This window comes from Terrapene carolina, unplaced genomic scaffold, assembly GCF_002925995.2.
Source record: "Terrapene carolina triunguis isolate 2854851 unplaced genomic scaffold, T_m_triunguis-2.0 Scaffold51394, whole genome shotgun sequence".
NCBI lineage: Eukaryota > Metazoa > Chordata > Testudines > Emydidae > Terrapene > Terrapene triunguis.
The window spans coordinates 1-12,254 of record NW_020715745.1 but is presented as its reverse complement, the minus strand read 5'-3'; the positions used below and the strand labels follow the sequence as shown (position 1 = coordinate 12,254).

Genomic DNA, 12,254 nt, shown 5'->3' with positions numbered 1-12,254 from the left:
GTGGGGCAGGGAGCGGGGCGGGGGGCTCAGCAGGGGGCGCTCTCCCCAGCAGGTAGGGCTGGCCCCACGGCAGCACTAGGGGGCACTGTGCTGCAGGGACGGGGCGGGGCTCAGCAGGGGGCGCTCGCCCCAGGAGGCAGGGCTGGCCCCATGGCAGCGCTAGGGGGCACTGTGCTGCAGGGACGGGGTGGGGGCAGCAGGCAGGGCTGGCTCTAGGGTGGTGCTAGGGCGCTGTGGGGCAGGGAGCGGGGCGGGGGGCTCAGCAGGGGGCGCTCTCCCCAGCAGGTAGGGCTGGCCCCACGGCAGCACTAGGGGGCGCTGTGCTGCAGGGACGGGGCGGGGCTCAGCAGGGGGCGCTCTCCCCAGCAGGCAGGGCTGGCCCCACGGCAGCGCTAGGGGGCGCTGTGCTGCAGGGACGGGGCGGGGCTCAGCAGGGGGCGCTCTCCCCAGCAGGCAGGGCTGGCCCCACGGCAGCGCTAGGGGGCGCTGTGCTGCAGGGACAGGGTGGGGGCAGCAGGGGGCGCTCTCCCCTGGCAGGCGGGGCTGGCCCCACGGCAGCGCTAGGGGGCGCTGTGCTGCAGGGATGGGGCGGGGCTCAGCAGGGGGCGCTCTCCCCAGCAGGCCGTGCAGGCCCCAGTGTCCCAGCTTGGTGCTTGTGGGCGGGGGGCTCTCCCCTCTGTTGGCGTGACTGCAGTGCCCCAGCAGTCGTGCGTGGTCTGACACGGAGGTCCTGGTCCCTCTTGGCCGTGCGAGCGCCAGGTCCCTTTCTGCAGGGCAGGAGGTTTACGCCCACATCCCTTGCGCTGTCCTCGGCGCCCCTTGCAGGCTCAGTGAGCGCCACGTGCTGTGTGTGGCATGACACCACTGCTGTACTCACCCCACAGGGGGCTGTGTTTCCAGGGGGTGCCATCTAGGGCTCCGGAGCTCTCGCTGCCCCCAGGCCGTGTGGGGAGGGCGCAGGAAGGCAGAGCTGGGCCCTGGCCTGCCCTGGCGCTGGAGGGTGCTGGCCGTGGGGCAGGGCTGGCCGGCTGTATCCAAGTGCCCTGGAGGAAGCTAGGAGCAGCAGCCCAGCCGTGCTCAGCACTTTCCTCGCTATTGTTTCGTTCGGCACATTTCCTCCCAGTGCCCCACGGGAGCAGCTAGTGGCCGAGGATTTCCGGGCCCAGCCCCACACCCCCTGCGCTGCCCCTTCCTTCAGGCTCCACGCCCCACAGCTCTGGCCTGCTGTTCCAGAGACAGCTAGCGAAGCGGGGTCCCTGCCAGGCAGTCCGGCTGGGCTGTGCCCCCTCTCCTGGGCACTGCCCTCGGAGCGCTGCTACCAGGGCACCTGGAGAGGTGGTGCCCGGGCGGGTTGAGCTGGGGGCAGTTGGCTCTGTGGCCTGGTAGGACCCTGGCCCTGTGCACCAGCCTGGTTCCCCCCTGCCGGGGGCGCCGAAGCCAGCAGCCCTTCTTCTCCAGTCGCTGTCCTCTGTCCGCATGGTTTGCAAGCCCTGTGCTAACCCTGCCTGCGCCGTGAGCCCTGGTCCCGTCCTGAGCGCCTCGGCCGCGGCACCCCCCCTCTGCAGCCTCGGGGCCGGGGCAGCCAGGGATCCCTGGGTGCGATTCTTCTCTGACCCCGGAGAGCGGGGCCCCAGCTTCCCCGCTGGCAATGGGCTCCCAAGGCCCAGCAGTCGAAGGGCAGGGCCCGCTCGGGCTGGGGGGTAGTGCGGGGAGAGGGGCTGAGCCTGCTCCCGCTGCGGTCCCTCGGGGTGACTGCTGGGAAATGGGGCAATGGAACGGGCGCCTGGGAGAGGGGCCAGTCAGGGCTAGCTAGGCCTGGCCGGGGGCCACTCAGCTCCCTGCCCCACCCTGGGGGAGGGGGCCTGGCACTACTGATTGGGGGCACCAGGTGTTGGGTTCCTCTTGCTCTGACCTCTCCTCGGAGCCCTGGCGCTGCCCTGCGTGGGGGGAGGGGTGCTCAGGGCACTGGGGGGGCCCTGGCGCCCCGGCTCGGCCACTCACCCCCCTGCTCCTTCTGTCTCTGCAGCCCCGCGAGAAGGGGCGAATGCGCTTCCATAAACTGCAGAATGTGCAGATTGCCCTGGATTACCTGAAACACCGGCAGGTGAGCTGCGTCGGGGGGGGCAGGTGAGCTGTGGGGGTGGGCAGGGGAGCGGATGTGTGTGTGGGAAGGCAGGTGAGCTGCATGTGTGTGTGGGGGGCGGGTGAGCTGCGTGTGTGTGTGGGGGGCGGGTGAGCTGCGTGTGTATGTGGGGGGCGGGTGAGCTGCGTGTGTATGTGGGGGGCAGGCCAGGCCGGAGAGCAGGGGAGGGACTGAGCTGGGGAAGGGGTTTCCCTAGGGGCGGGGGAAGGACAGGCTCTGCCCCTGCTGGGTTGGGGGGGTCTCCCTAGGGCGTGGGGAAGGGGCAGGCCCCAGGCCTGCTGCCTGAGGAGCCCGTCGGACCCCCTGGTGTAACTGCGGCTCTCGCTGTCGGCAGGTGAAGCTGGTGAACATCCGCAACGATGACATCGCCGACGGCAACCCCAAGCTCACGCTGGGCCTCATCTGGACCATCATCCTCCACTTCCAGGTGAGCCTGGCTCCACCTGCCCCATGCGCCTGCCCCCCCCCCACCAGCGCCGCCCCCCCCCAGCGCCCCCTGCTGGGAGCTCCCCCGCCGCCAGCGCCCTGCCCCCCCACAGCTCCCCACAGCACCCCCTGCTGGGAAAGGCCAGGGCTGGTCGCTCTCTCTCGTTCACTGGCTGCCCTGGGGCCCAGCTCCCTTTTCCAGAGCTGGCAAGCAGGGGGCTGCTCCGGTAGGCCCTGCGGGAGTGCTGTGGGCAGGGCTGAGGGGGGAGCTGCTCTGGAGTGGGGCGAGACCCCGGGGCTCCCTGCTTCTCCCTCCCCCGGCCCGGCACGCTCTTGGAGCCAGGCGCCCTGTAGCTGGGGTGTGGCCCTGCGGGGAATGCTGGGCTCTGCCAGCCCTGGCACGGCGGGGGCGGGAGCTGCCGGGGCGGGAACGCTGCAGCCGCAGGGGCAGCGTTTTGGAGGCTGAGTCACCTGCTCCCTGGGCCAGGCTGCCGAAGCGCGGCTTAGCCCCAAGGCGGAGCCTGGCAGCCACGGTGACTCAGACTCACGGGCCCTGGCTGGCAGCCGCGAGCTAGCCACAGTCGTTTCCTGTCCCCAACGGTGCTGGAGCTGCCCGGTTCTCACCGACCACCTGGGAACGGCAGGAACCAGTGGAGCTGCCCCCAGCCACCGGGCACAGGGTTCCTGGCATGGCCACCCTGCTCCATTGCACGCGGGTCCCCTCCTGCTGGGGAGCCCTGTCCTGCCTGGCCTGGAGCTGGGCCTCGCTCACTCGCTGCTCTTCCTGGCCAGGCTCTGCAGCTCCTCTTCTCATAGTCCCAGTAGAGCGCAGCCCCCAGGGCTGGGAATGGGGTGGGGCAGGGCCCGCCTGCCCCACAGGCTGCACTGGGGAGGGGGGCGGCTCAGCATGCAGAGCCCAACCAAAGGGCTCTGAACCCAGGAGTCCTGGCGTTCCAGGAGGCTGCCCGTGGGCTCCTTTCCCTGCCCGGAGCAGGAGAACGGGACCAGGCTGGGGCCCGGGCAGTGCCCGGGGCAGAATCCGTGCTGCAGCAGTGAGGGAGCAGCCGGGGCGAGCTGGCCAGGGAGTGCCCAGGGCATCAGGACCTGCCGTGTGCTCTGGGGAGAGCACCGGGCGTGGAGAGATGCCAGGCAGCTGGCGGAGCAGGTGCTTCCGTCTTGCCCACTGTCGCGGCCCAGCCTGCAGCCTCTGTCGGGGGGGGCGTGTGCAGCAGACGTGTCCCTGGCTGGGGGCCAGCGAGCCCCCCTGCAGCGGGGGTGCGTGCGGAGCCGTGCTCTCTCGGGCTGCGGTTCAGGCGCCATTTCCGCCGGGGTTGGGAGTTTGTGCCCAGCGTGGGCGCTTGTGGTGAGCGCCAGCGACTGGAGCCTCTAACCCCCCCCATGGGCTGCGGTCCCAAGTGAAACAGGAAGGAGGCTGCTGCGTCCTGGGGTGGGGGCGTCACGGAGTCCCAGGCTGCTCGGGAACCCCCCTGAGCGAAGCCAGGCAGGACTCTGGTGCAGTGACTCCCGCAGGGCTCCCTTACGCCAGGGCAAGGAGCCTGCTCGGCTTCGGTGCTTCCTGGGTCTGACCTCAGAGCGTTCAGCCCCCTGTGAGCTCCCTGCGGCGAGTCCCCCTGGGTGGGACCCCCGGGGAAGCCTTGTGCACCCCCAAAGGGCCCTGCCCCCCACTCCACAGACAGCCGTGACTCTCAGAAGGGTTATTAGTCGACAGGAACACAGCGTAGGACAGAGCTTGTTAGCACAGAAATCGGAGACCGACTCCTCCCAGCTGCCTGGCCTCCTTCAGCCCCACTGCCCCTCCTCCCTCCTTTGTCTCTTTCCCAGGCCAGCAGGTCACCTGCTCTGCACCAACACCTCTGGCTGGTCCTTGCAGTGGACTGGGACCAGCCGTCAGTTGCCAGGATACAGGGTGTCGGCTGTTCTCTGCAGCCAGTCCCAGTCACGCCTGCCCTCTCCGGGTCTCACACCCTTTTCCCACCACCCAGAGACTTGAGTAACACAGAAGGGAAACTGAGGCAGACACAGTATTCAGAGAAAACATTAAGAACATTCCCACTTCGTCCCAGGATGTCCTTGGGCTGGGGGGAGGAGGAGGCCCCAGTGGGGCACTGGGTAGGGGCTCCGCAGGGCCAGGGTGGCTGGCTGACGTGCTCCCGTCCCTTCCAGATCTCGGACATCCAGGTGACCGGGCAGTCCGAGGACATGACGGCCAAGGAGAAGCTGCTGCTGTGGTCACAGCGCATGGTGGAGGGCTACCAGGGCCTGCGCTGTGACAACTTCACCACCAGCTGGCGGGACGGGCGTCTCTTTAACGCCATCATCCACCATCACAAGTGAGAGATGGGCAGGGGCTGGGCACGGCCTGCACTGGGGGTTGGGGCTGGAGGGGGGAGCAGGGACTCTCACTCGCTGGCTGGTAAGTGTGTGCCCAGGGGCTGCCCCACACGCAGCTCTGCCAGTCCAGGGGTGCTGGGCTCCCTCGCTCTGGGGCTGGGGGGCAGCGGCTGCTCTGTGTGGTCTGGGCCCAACCCCCCTTGGCTGGGGCTGCCTCCCCGCGCTGGCAGAGGCTCTGCGGGACAGGGCGGCGAGGGTGCCCTGCCCCTGCTCGGCTCTGGCAGGCGCCTGCTGCCCCAGGCAGCCAGTTCTGCGGGAGCGTGTCGGGACAGTGAGCTGGATAGTTCAGAGGGGTGGAGCTGGGCCGCGCCCTGTGCCAGCCCCGGAGCCGGGAACTGTTTTCCCGTCCCAGACTCCTGGGGGCCGGCGCAGCCCCCCCAGCTAGCCCCTCTCCGAGCCACCGGGGCTCCCCAGGCGAGTGACTCCAGCGGATACGCCGCAGCTGCTGCCGGGGTCCCCGAGCCGCCCTGCAGTCCCCACGGGGGGTCCCAGCGCAGTGCTGGGAGCAGTGGGCCGGGCAGGTCCAGGAGGGGGGTTCTCCAAGCAGAGTAGGGGCAGCGCGTGCAGGCAGATCACATCGGGCCCGTCTCAGCAGGATCGGGCCCATCTCACTTGCCTGCCCTTGGAGCCCCCCGCAGCCGGGCCTGGCGCTTGGGGACTGCGTTAAATGCAAAATGCCCAGACGAGTTCCAGCCCATCAGCTTGTGCCAGCGTCACTGGGAGCTGGGCCAGGCAGGCGGACCCCCTCTGACCCCCGTATGCGTCGCCTGCCTGGAGCTGCCCATCCCCAGCACACAGCGCTGCCCTCGGCTGGGGGGTCTGCAGGGCACCAGGCTGGGAGCCGGGGCGGGGCGGGGAGGGGGGGCTGCTGGAGGCTACGTCAGCTCCCGCTTCCCTCTGTAAGTGTAACAAGTATGTGCAGGAGCCGCCCCGCCCTGGGAGAGGCAGGGGGAGAACGCGGGGCTGGCAGTGCAGCACAGCACAGCCGCCACTCTGTGGGGAGAGGGCAGCCCCCGACAGCGCAGCGCCAGGGCGGGCGGATCAGCCAGCGGCTCCCGGCTCCCAGCGCAGCGCCAGGGCGGGCGGATCAGCCAGCGGGTCCCGGCTTCCAGCGCCAGGGCGGGTGGATCAGCCAGCGGGTCCCGGCTCCCCAGTGCCAGGGCGGGTGGATCAGCCAGCGGGTCCCGGCTCCCAGCGCAGCGCCAGGGCGGGCGGATCAGCCAGCGGGTCCCAGCTCCCAGCGCAGTGCCAGGCCAGGGCGACTCAGCCAGCGGCTCTCCGACAGCGCAGCGCCAGGGCGGGCGGATCAGCCAGCGGGTCCCGGCTCCCAGCGCCAGGGCGGGTGGATCAGCCAGCGGGTCCCGGCTCCCAGCGCAGCGAGCAGAGGAAGGCTCGGGCCCCGGCATGGAGAGGAGCTCGCGCCAGCGGGCGAAGAAGAAGCTGCAGCGCCGGGCACTGGGCGGCTCAGCGGGGTCCCGGGCGGGGGCAGAGGAGCAGGTGGTGATGGTGTGCGAGGAGATCGCCGACCCCGCTGCGCTGGAGACCTCCAACGTCAGCAGCTCGCTGTACTCCCTCCACTCCACCCTGCGCCTCGAGGAACTGTAGGCACCGCGCCAGCCGGGGCATCGCTGCTGCGAAGATGGGGTGCTAGGGGAGCCAGGGCAAAGCCTTGACTGGCCGCGGCTGCCCCCTCCCCCCAGGCTGCACTGGCTGGGGGGCTGCAGCTGATCTGGTGGGGGGACGGGCAAAGCTTGTTCTGCTTCAGCTCACCCCCCGGGTGCATAATTCAGTTAAAGACCCGCATTTACAGAAACCTGGGCCGGGCCCCGCCTGAGCAGGGCCCCAGGCCGTCTGGCGCAGCGGCAGTGGGGTGGGGGTAGTTGGATCTGCAGAGCTGGAGCAGATCTGCCGGCTCGGGGCAGCGTTACTTGGCTCCTGCTCCCTGCCGGGCTGTGGCTCCTGATGGGGCCGCCAAGCCCCGGAGCCGGGGGAGCTGCCCCGTTGCTGTGAGGGGCTCAGTGTCTGTGGCAGGGCTGGGGGAGAATGACCCACGGGCACAGCTGTTGTACTGTTGTACAGGAGCCAGCCTGACGGCCGGGCAGGGAGAGGGGCAGCGCACTCTGCCCCGGAGCGTCGGGACTGCGGGGAGCTGCTGTGCTGAGCCCAGGGGGCTGGTCGGAGCTCTCCCGGCCCCACAGCCGACACCCTGCGGGGGGGGAGAGGGGGAGGGGCTCAGGGGCTGCCAGCCCCTCACGTGGTGTGAGTGAGTGTCTCGTGTTTCCCTCAGGAGTGCAAGGGTTAAGTGCCGCGGCTCGCCCGCCTGCAAGGGGTCCCGGTGCCGCGGCTCGCCCGCCTGCCCGCGAGGGGTGCTGCCCACAGGGTTCTCCTAGCCCCGGCAGCGGGGGACGCTGGTGATGCGCTCTCTGTGGGCACAGACCTGGCCCAGGCCGCAGCTCCCACCAGACGGTGCCCCCAGGCGTCCCAGCTGCCGCAGCCCTGGCATGGCATGCGGGGGGGAGGGGGGAGCTCAGTCGATGGGGCCCCAGAGTAGGCTCCAAGCTGGGCTTGGGGTTCGCAGTTGTGGGGATGCCCGGCCCCTGGCCCCTCACACGCTCCGTCTCTGATGCAGGCCCATGCTCATCGACATGAACAAGGTGTATCGCCAGACCAACCTGGAGAACCTGGACCAGGCCTTCACCGTGGCCGAGCGGGACTTGGGGGTGACGCGCCTGCTGGACCCTGAAGGTACGAGGTGCCTCGCACACGGCCCCTCCCTGGCATGGGGCAGCCACCCGATGGCTCTGCTCCCTGCAGGGAGCCCTTGGGTGCAGCAGCCCCTCGACCTGGGGGTGCATCCCATGAGCACGGGGGGCAGCCCCCTGCAGGTGGAGACCCCTGGGCTGGGGCTCCCCCCACAGCCGCTCACGCTCTGCCCCTCCCCCCAGATGTGGACGTGCCCCAGCCGGACGAGAAGTCCATCATCACCTACGTCTCATCGCTGTACGACGTCATGCCCCGCGTGCCTGACGTGTCAGTCGGCCTCAAGGCCAATGTGAGTATGGGGCTGTGGAGGCCAGGGGGCTTCGGGGCTGCGGCGTCTCTGGGGCTGGCCTGTGCGCAGCCTGTCGGGGTCCGGGAACCCCGCTGTGCACAGGGACAGGCTGTGAGACGCCGGCGATCCCTCTCTCCACGCTCCCTGCAGCGGGGCCCGGGCGATCTGCAGAGACCCCAGGGAACATGATGGTGCCTGAGGCTGTGGGCTGGTGCCAGAGAGGCGGGCTAAGCATAGAGCTCCCCCCAGTCCCTTGCCCATCCCCTGACGCCGCCGCTTTTGGTCTCCAGCTCAGCCGCGCTTCCCTGCAGAAGGGTGGGGGGGCCCCTGTGTCACGGAGCCCCAGGATCAGCGCTAGGCCCCAGCTTGAGAGCAGTCTGGGAGGAGCCCTTCAGTGAGCCAGACCCCCGGGGGCCTCTCTCCCTGCTCAGCCTGACCCCTGGGGGTTCCAGCCCTCCTGCCCCACCCCCTCAGCTCTGCCCAGCGAGTCCAACCGAGCCAGACCCCGGGGGAGACCCGGCCACGCAGCAGGGGCTAGTGCCCCTCGCCCAGCGTTCCCAGGGACACTCCGCGCTGTCACAGCCGGGTTGTTAGCTAGCTGCTCACGGCACGGGAAGTGCTCAGGGGAGCCCAGGGAAACGTGGGTTAAAGCCCAGACCGGTGGGGTCAGCCCAGAGCCCACAGCCCAGCTGGGAGCCCCGTTGTTCCAGCTCTGTCTGTCTGTCCGTCCGACCTCCTTGGGCAGTTCCCAGGGGAGAGGCCAGGCTCCTTCCAGCAGCCAGCACCTCCCCCCCACCTCACTCCTCACAGTCCTTTGTTCTCGAGCTGGGGGGTCTTTGCTCAGCCTCCCTGCAGAGGTGGGGAAACCCCTCCCCCTCCCCCCCACCTTGGGTGCCAGGGGTCAGCGTCCCGGTGATTGGCTTTGCCATTGTCTTCTCGGGTCCTCCATTGATACGGGGTCAGCTGGGCCAGTCCTTTCCGGTGGCCCATCCCGGCTCAGACAGCCCAGCAACATTCATAGCCAGGTCTCTTAGCCTGCCCTAAGAGCAAACAGTCCTTCCCCCTTCCCCACAGGGTAACAGTGCAGCATGTAGGGGAAACTGAGGCACACACGGGGTCATTCCGGCGGTGGGGTGATGGGCCAGTCACTGCGGTTCCCATCCAAGGGTGATTCCAGCTGAGATGGTCCCAGGGAGGCCCCGAATCCCACCCATCCGTTTCTGTGCTGTCTCTGGGACCTCCCGGGGACCGCCCAGCCCGGTGGCTGCGGGGACCCGGGGCCATGCTTTCGCCTGTCCCCTAGGAGCTGCAGCTGCGGTGGCAGGAGTATCGCGAGGTGGTGACGGCACTGCTGCAGTGGATTCGCAATCACACCGTCATCTTCGAGGAGCGCAAGGTGCCGGGCAGCTACGAGGAGATCGAGGTGAGGGGCCCGGCCACGCAGGGGTGATTCCCGGGGACGGGGCTCTGGGGACCTCTCGTCAGCCCCCAGCTCCCCAGCCCCTGAGCCGTCTGAGCTCCATCGCTACAGGTGCCCTTTGGGGCCCCCCTGGTTCCCGCTGGGGCAGGAGCAGCTCACGTGGCCTCTTCTGCTGCTGCCCGTCTCCCAGGCCCGGGCATGGAGAGGGAGCAGCACAGGCAGTACCTGGCCATGCTGGAGTGCCCGTCCCGGTGGTGGTGGGGGGGGGGATGCGATCTGGGGGGGGGGGGGGGGCGCTCAGCGCGTGGGCTGGGGGGGGGGCCGTGGTCTCCGAGCCACGTGTTCTGTATCATGGCTCCCGTCTCGTCATGTCCTGACGCAGCTGCTGCTGGCAGGGGATGAAAGGCCCCAGTGCTGGGTGGGGGAGCTCTGCAGGTGCCTCCCAGGAGGGATCTGGCTGGGCAGGGTGCCCGGGTGCCCAGGCCCCGCCCCCAGAAGGAGGGGCCCCCAGCGCTCCCTGGGGAGTGGGTGGTTCCCGTTGGCAGTGAGGGGGAGGCAGGGTCTGTGGTTCCCTGGGGCCGTAGGGGACCTTGCATCAGGCCCCTGGGGTGCCCAGTCCCTCTCTGCGCTGGCAGCTGTTCCCTGAGGAGCTGGCGTTTGGCTCCTGGCAGCTGCCCTCACCCGGGGGGTCTGAGCCCAGCATAGGGAGCAGCCAGCCCCGTGAGGGCCAGGCTGCCTTGGAGGGGCCTGGCAGGGCTCAGCTCCTGCCCCAGGGCGGGAGGGAGAAGGCAGGCGAGCCGGAGGAGTGGGGCAGCACACGGGGGGGGGGGGGGGGGGGGGGGGGGGCCGGGCGCCCCCCAGGCAGGGGGAGGGCGTCTGACTCATTCCTTCCATATCAGCCCCTCGTGAGTCAACAGCGGCGAAGAAGAACCCTCCCGCCCGGCCCTCTTCCATCCTGTGGGCTCTGGCCGCCCTGGGGCGGGGCCATGCGTGGGGCCAGCTCCCCAGGCCTGGCTCAGCTCCAGGTCCCAACCCCTGGCTGGGGGGATGTCGTCTCCTCGGGGTGGGGGCGGGGGCTGGTGAGAATACGCCCTGCGCGGTGGGCTAGGGAGAGCCTGGCCAGGCATGGGCCCTACTGATGGTGACCCTGCGCCTGGCACAGAGTCCCCGGGCAGCTGGTCACAGGCGGGCCCGGTGCCATGGCCACACGGGGCCCCTCTCCTGCCCCTGGGGCCTGCCCTGCCTCCCCCGTGCCCTAACCCCAGCCTCCCCCCAGCTCCTGTGGCGCCAGTTCCTGAAGTTCAAGGAAACCGAGCTCCCGGCCAAGGAGGCCGACAAGAACCGCTCCAGGGTCATTTACCAGTCGCTGGAGGTGAGCAAGGTGACGCCCTCGGGACCCCCTGGGCGAGAGCCCCCTGATACGTACAGCCGCCAGGGCTGCGCCCCTCCCCTCCCCGGGGGCTGTGCCGAGCCCTTCATCCCCGAGCACCAGGGGCTGCGCCCGGCTGTAAGCGGGCATGTGACCAGGGAGCTGTCCTGTGACTCCCTCACGCTGTGTGAGGCCCAGCAGGGTGCATGGAAGGGGCCTGTAGCTCGGCATCCCCAGCTCCCTACCAGGCCCGACCCCAGCCCCTGCAGACCCTCGGGGTGCCCAGAGCAAAGCCCTCCCCAGCGGGGCCACCCACTGCTTGTGCCCCCCCACTCCTGCGCTGCCCCATGGACCCCTCAGGGCCGGGTGCAGGCTGGTCCCCACATGGCCCCGTGGCTGCAAAGGCCCCATTTCTGTGTGGATCGGGAGCTGGCCCCTCGACCTGCCTCAGGGGGGCTCTCCTGGTCCGCGTAACACCCCCTCTTGCCGGCGCAGGGCACGGTGCAGGCCGGGCAGCTGCAAGTGTCCCCCGGCTACCACCCCCTGGACGTGGAGAAGGAGTGGGGCAAACTGCACGTCGCCATTCTGGAGCGCGAGAAGCTGCTTCGCGCTGAGTTCGAGAGGTCAGTGCTCAGGGGGAGGGAACGTGGGGTGGGGCAGGGCTGGGCTGGGAGTGGGGGAAGGGGAAGGGCTGGCTGGCAGCGGCGGGGCCATGGGCAGGGGAGAAGGGCTGACTGAGAGGGGCCGTAGGAGCTGGTAGGGAACGTGGGGTGCGGAAGGGCTGGGCTGGGGGAGGAGCCGAGGGGGCTGGGAGGGAAAATGGGGCTGGGAGTGGGGGTAGGGAGCTGGTGGGGTGGGAAAGGGCTGGCTGAGGGGGAGCTGGGAGGGAACATGGGGCAGGGCTGGGGGGCCTGGGAGGGAGATCTGGGGGGTGGGGAAGGGCCAGCTGGCAGTGGAGGGGCTGGGGGCAGGGGAGAAGGGCTGGCTAAGGGAGACCGGGGGGGCTGAGGTGGGAAGGGGGTGGGTGGTGGGGGGCTGGCCGGCTCAGGACACCCCTGGGGCTGGCGCTCTCCCCTCCTGGCGAGCCAGGCCAGGCTCCTGCTGGCGGACGCTGAGGGCCGGGGTGTTCCCGCCCTGGCCTCGCAGCCCTTAATGGGAACCATACGGCGGGTGAGTCACCGCCCACCGGGTGCCTCCCCTCAGGAAGCCCAGCCCAGCCCCACCCGCCCGCCGAGCAAACAGAGCCGAGCGCAGGCTGGCCCCTGGCAGTGCTGCTGGGCTCCCGGCTCGCCCGGAGCTCGCAGGCTCCAGCAGGGACGAAAGGGGGGGCTGGGCCTTTCCCACAGGCATGTGGCAGAGCAAGGGTGGCGTCCCGGGGGGCTGTTGTTGCCCTGGCCACCAGGACTGGGTTGCGCACAAGTGGGGCTGGGCT

General features: G+C 70.1%; 1 protein-coding gene across 1 annotated transcript in view; it reads left to right on the top strand.

The window, feature by feature from the left end:
• LOC112125143 (plectin-like) overlaps positions 1–11,473 on the top strand; it is a gene marked incomplete at its 3' end in the record, with an annotated part of 14,362 nt that extends 2,889 nt beyond the window's left edge. The window contains exons 4-11 of the mRNA XM_026647163.2: positions 2,027–2,104; positions 2,478–2,570; positions 4,754–4,920; positions 7,611–7,726; positions 7,927–8,033; positions 9,337–9,456; positions 10,730–10,825; positions 11,318–11,473. Of these exons, the coding sequence (XP_026502948.2) occupies positions 2,027–2,104; positions 2,478–2,570; positions 4,754–4,920; positions 7,611–7,726; positions 7,927–8,033; positions 9,337–9,456; positions 10,730–10,825; positions 11,318–11,473 (933 nt within the window). The remainder of the gene's footprint in view (positions 1–2,026; positions 2,105–2,477; positions 2,571–4,753; positions 4,921–7,610; positions 7,727–7,926; positions 8,034–9,336; positions 9,457–10,729; positions 10,826–11,317) is intronic.
• Positions 11,474–12,254: the final 781 nt, after the last annotated feature.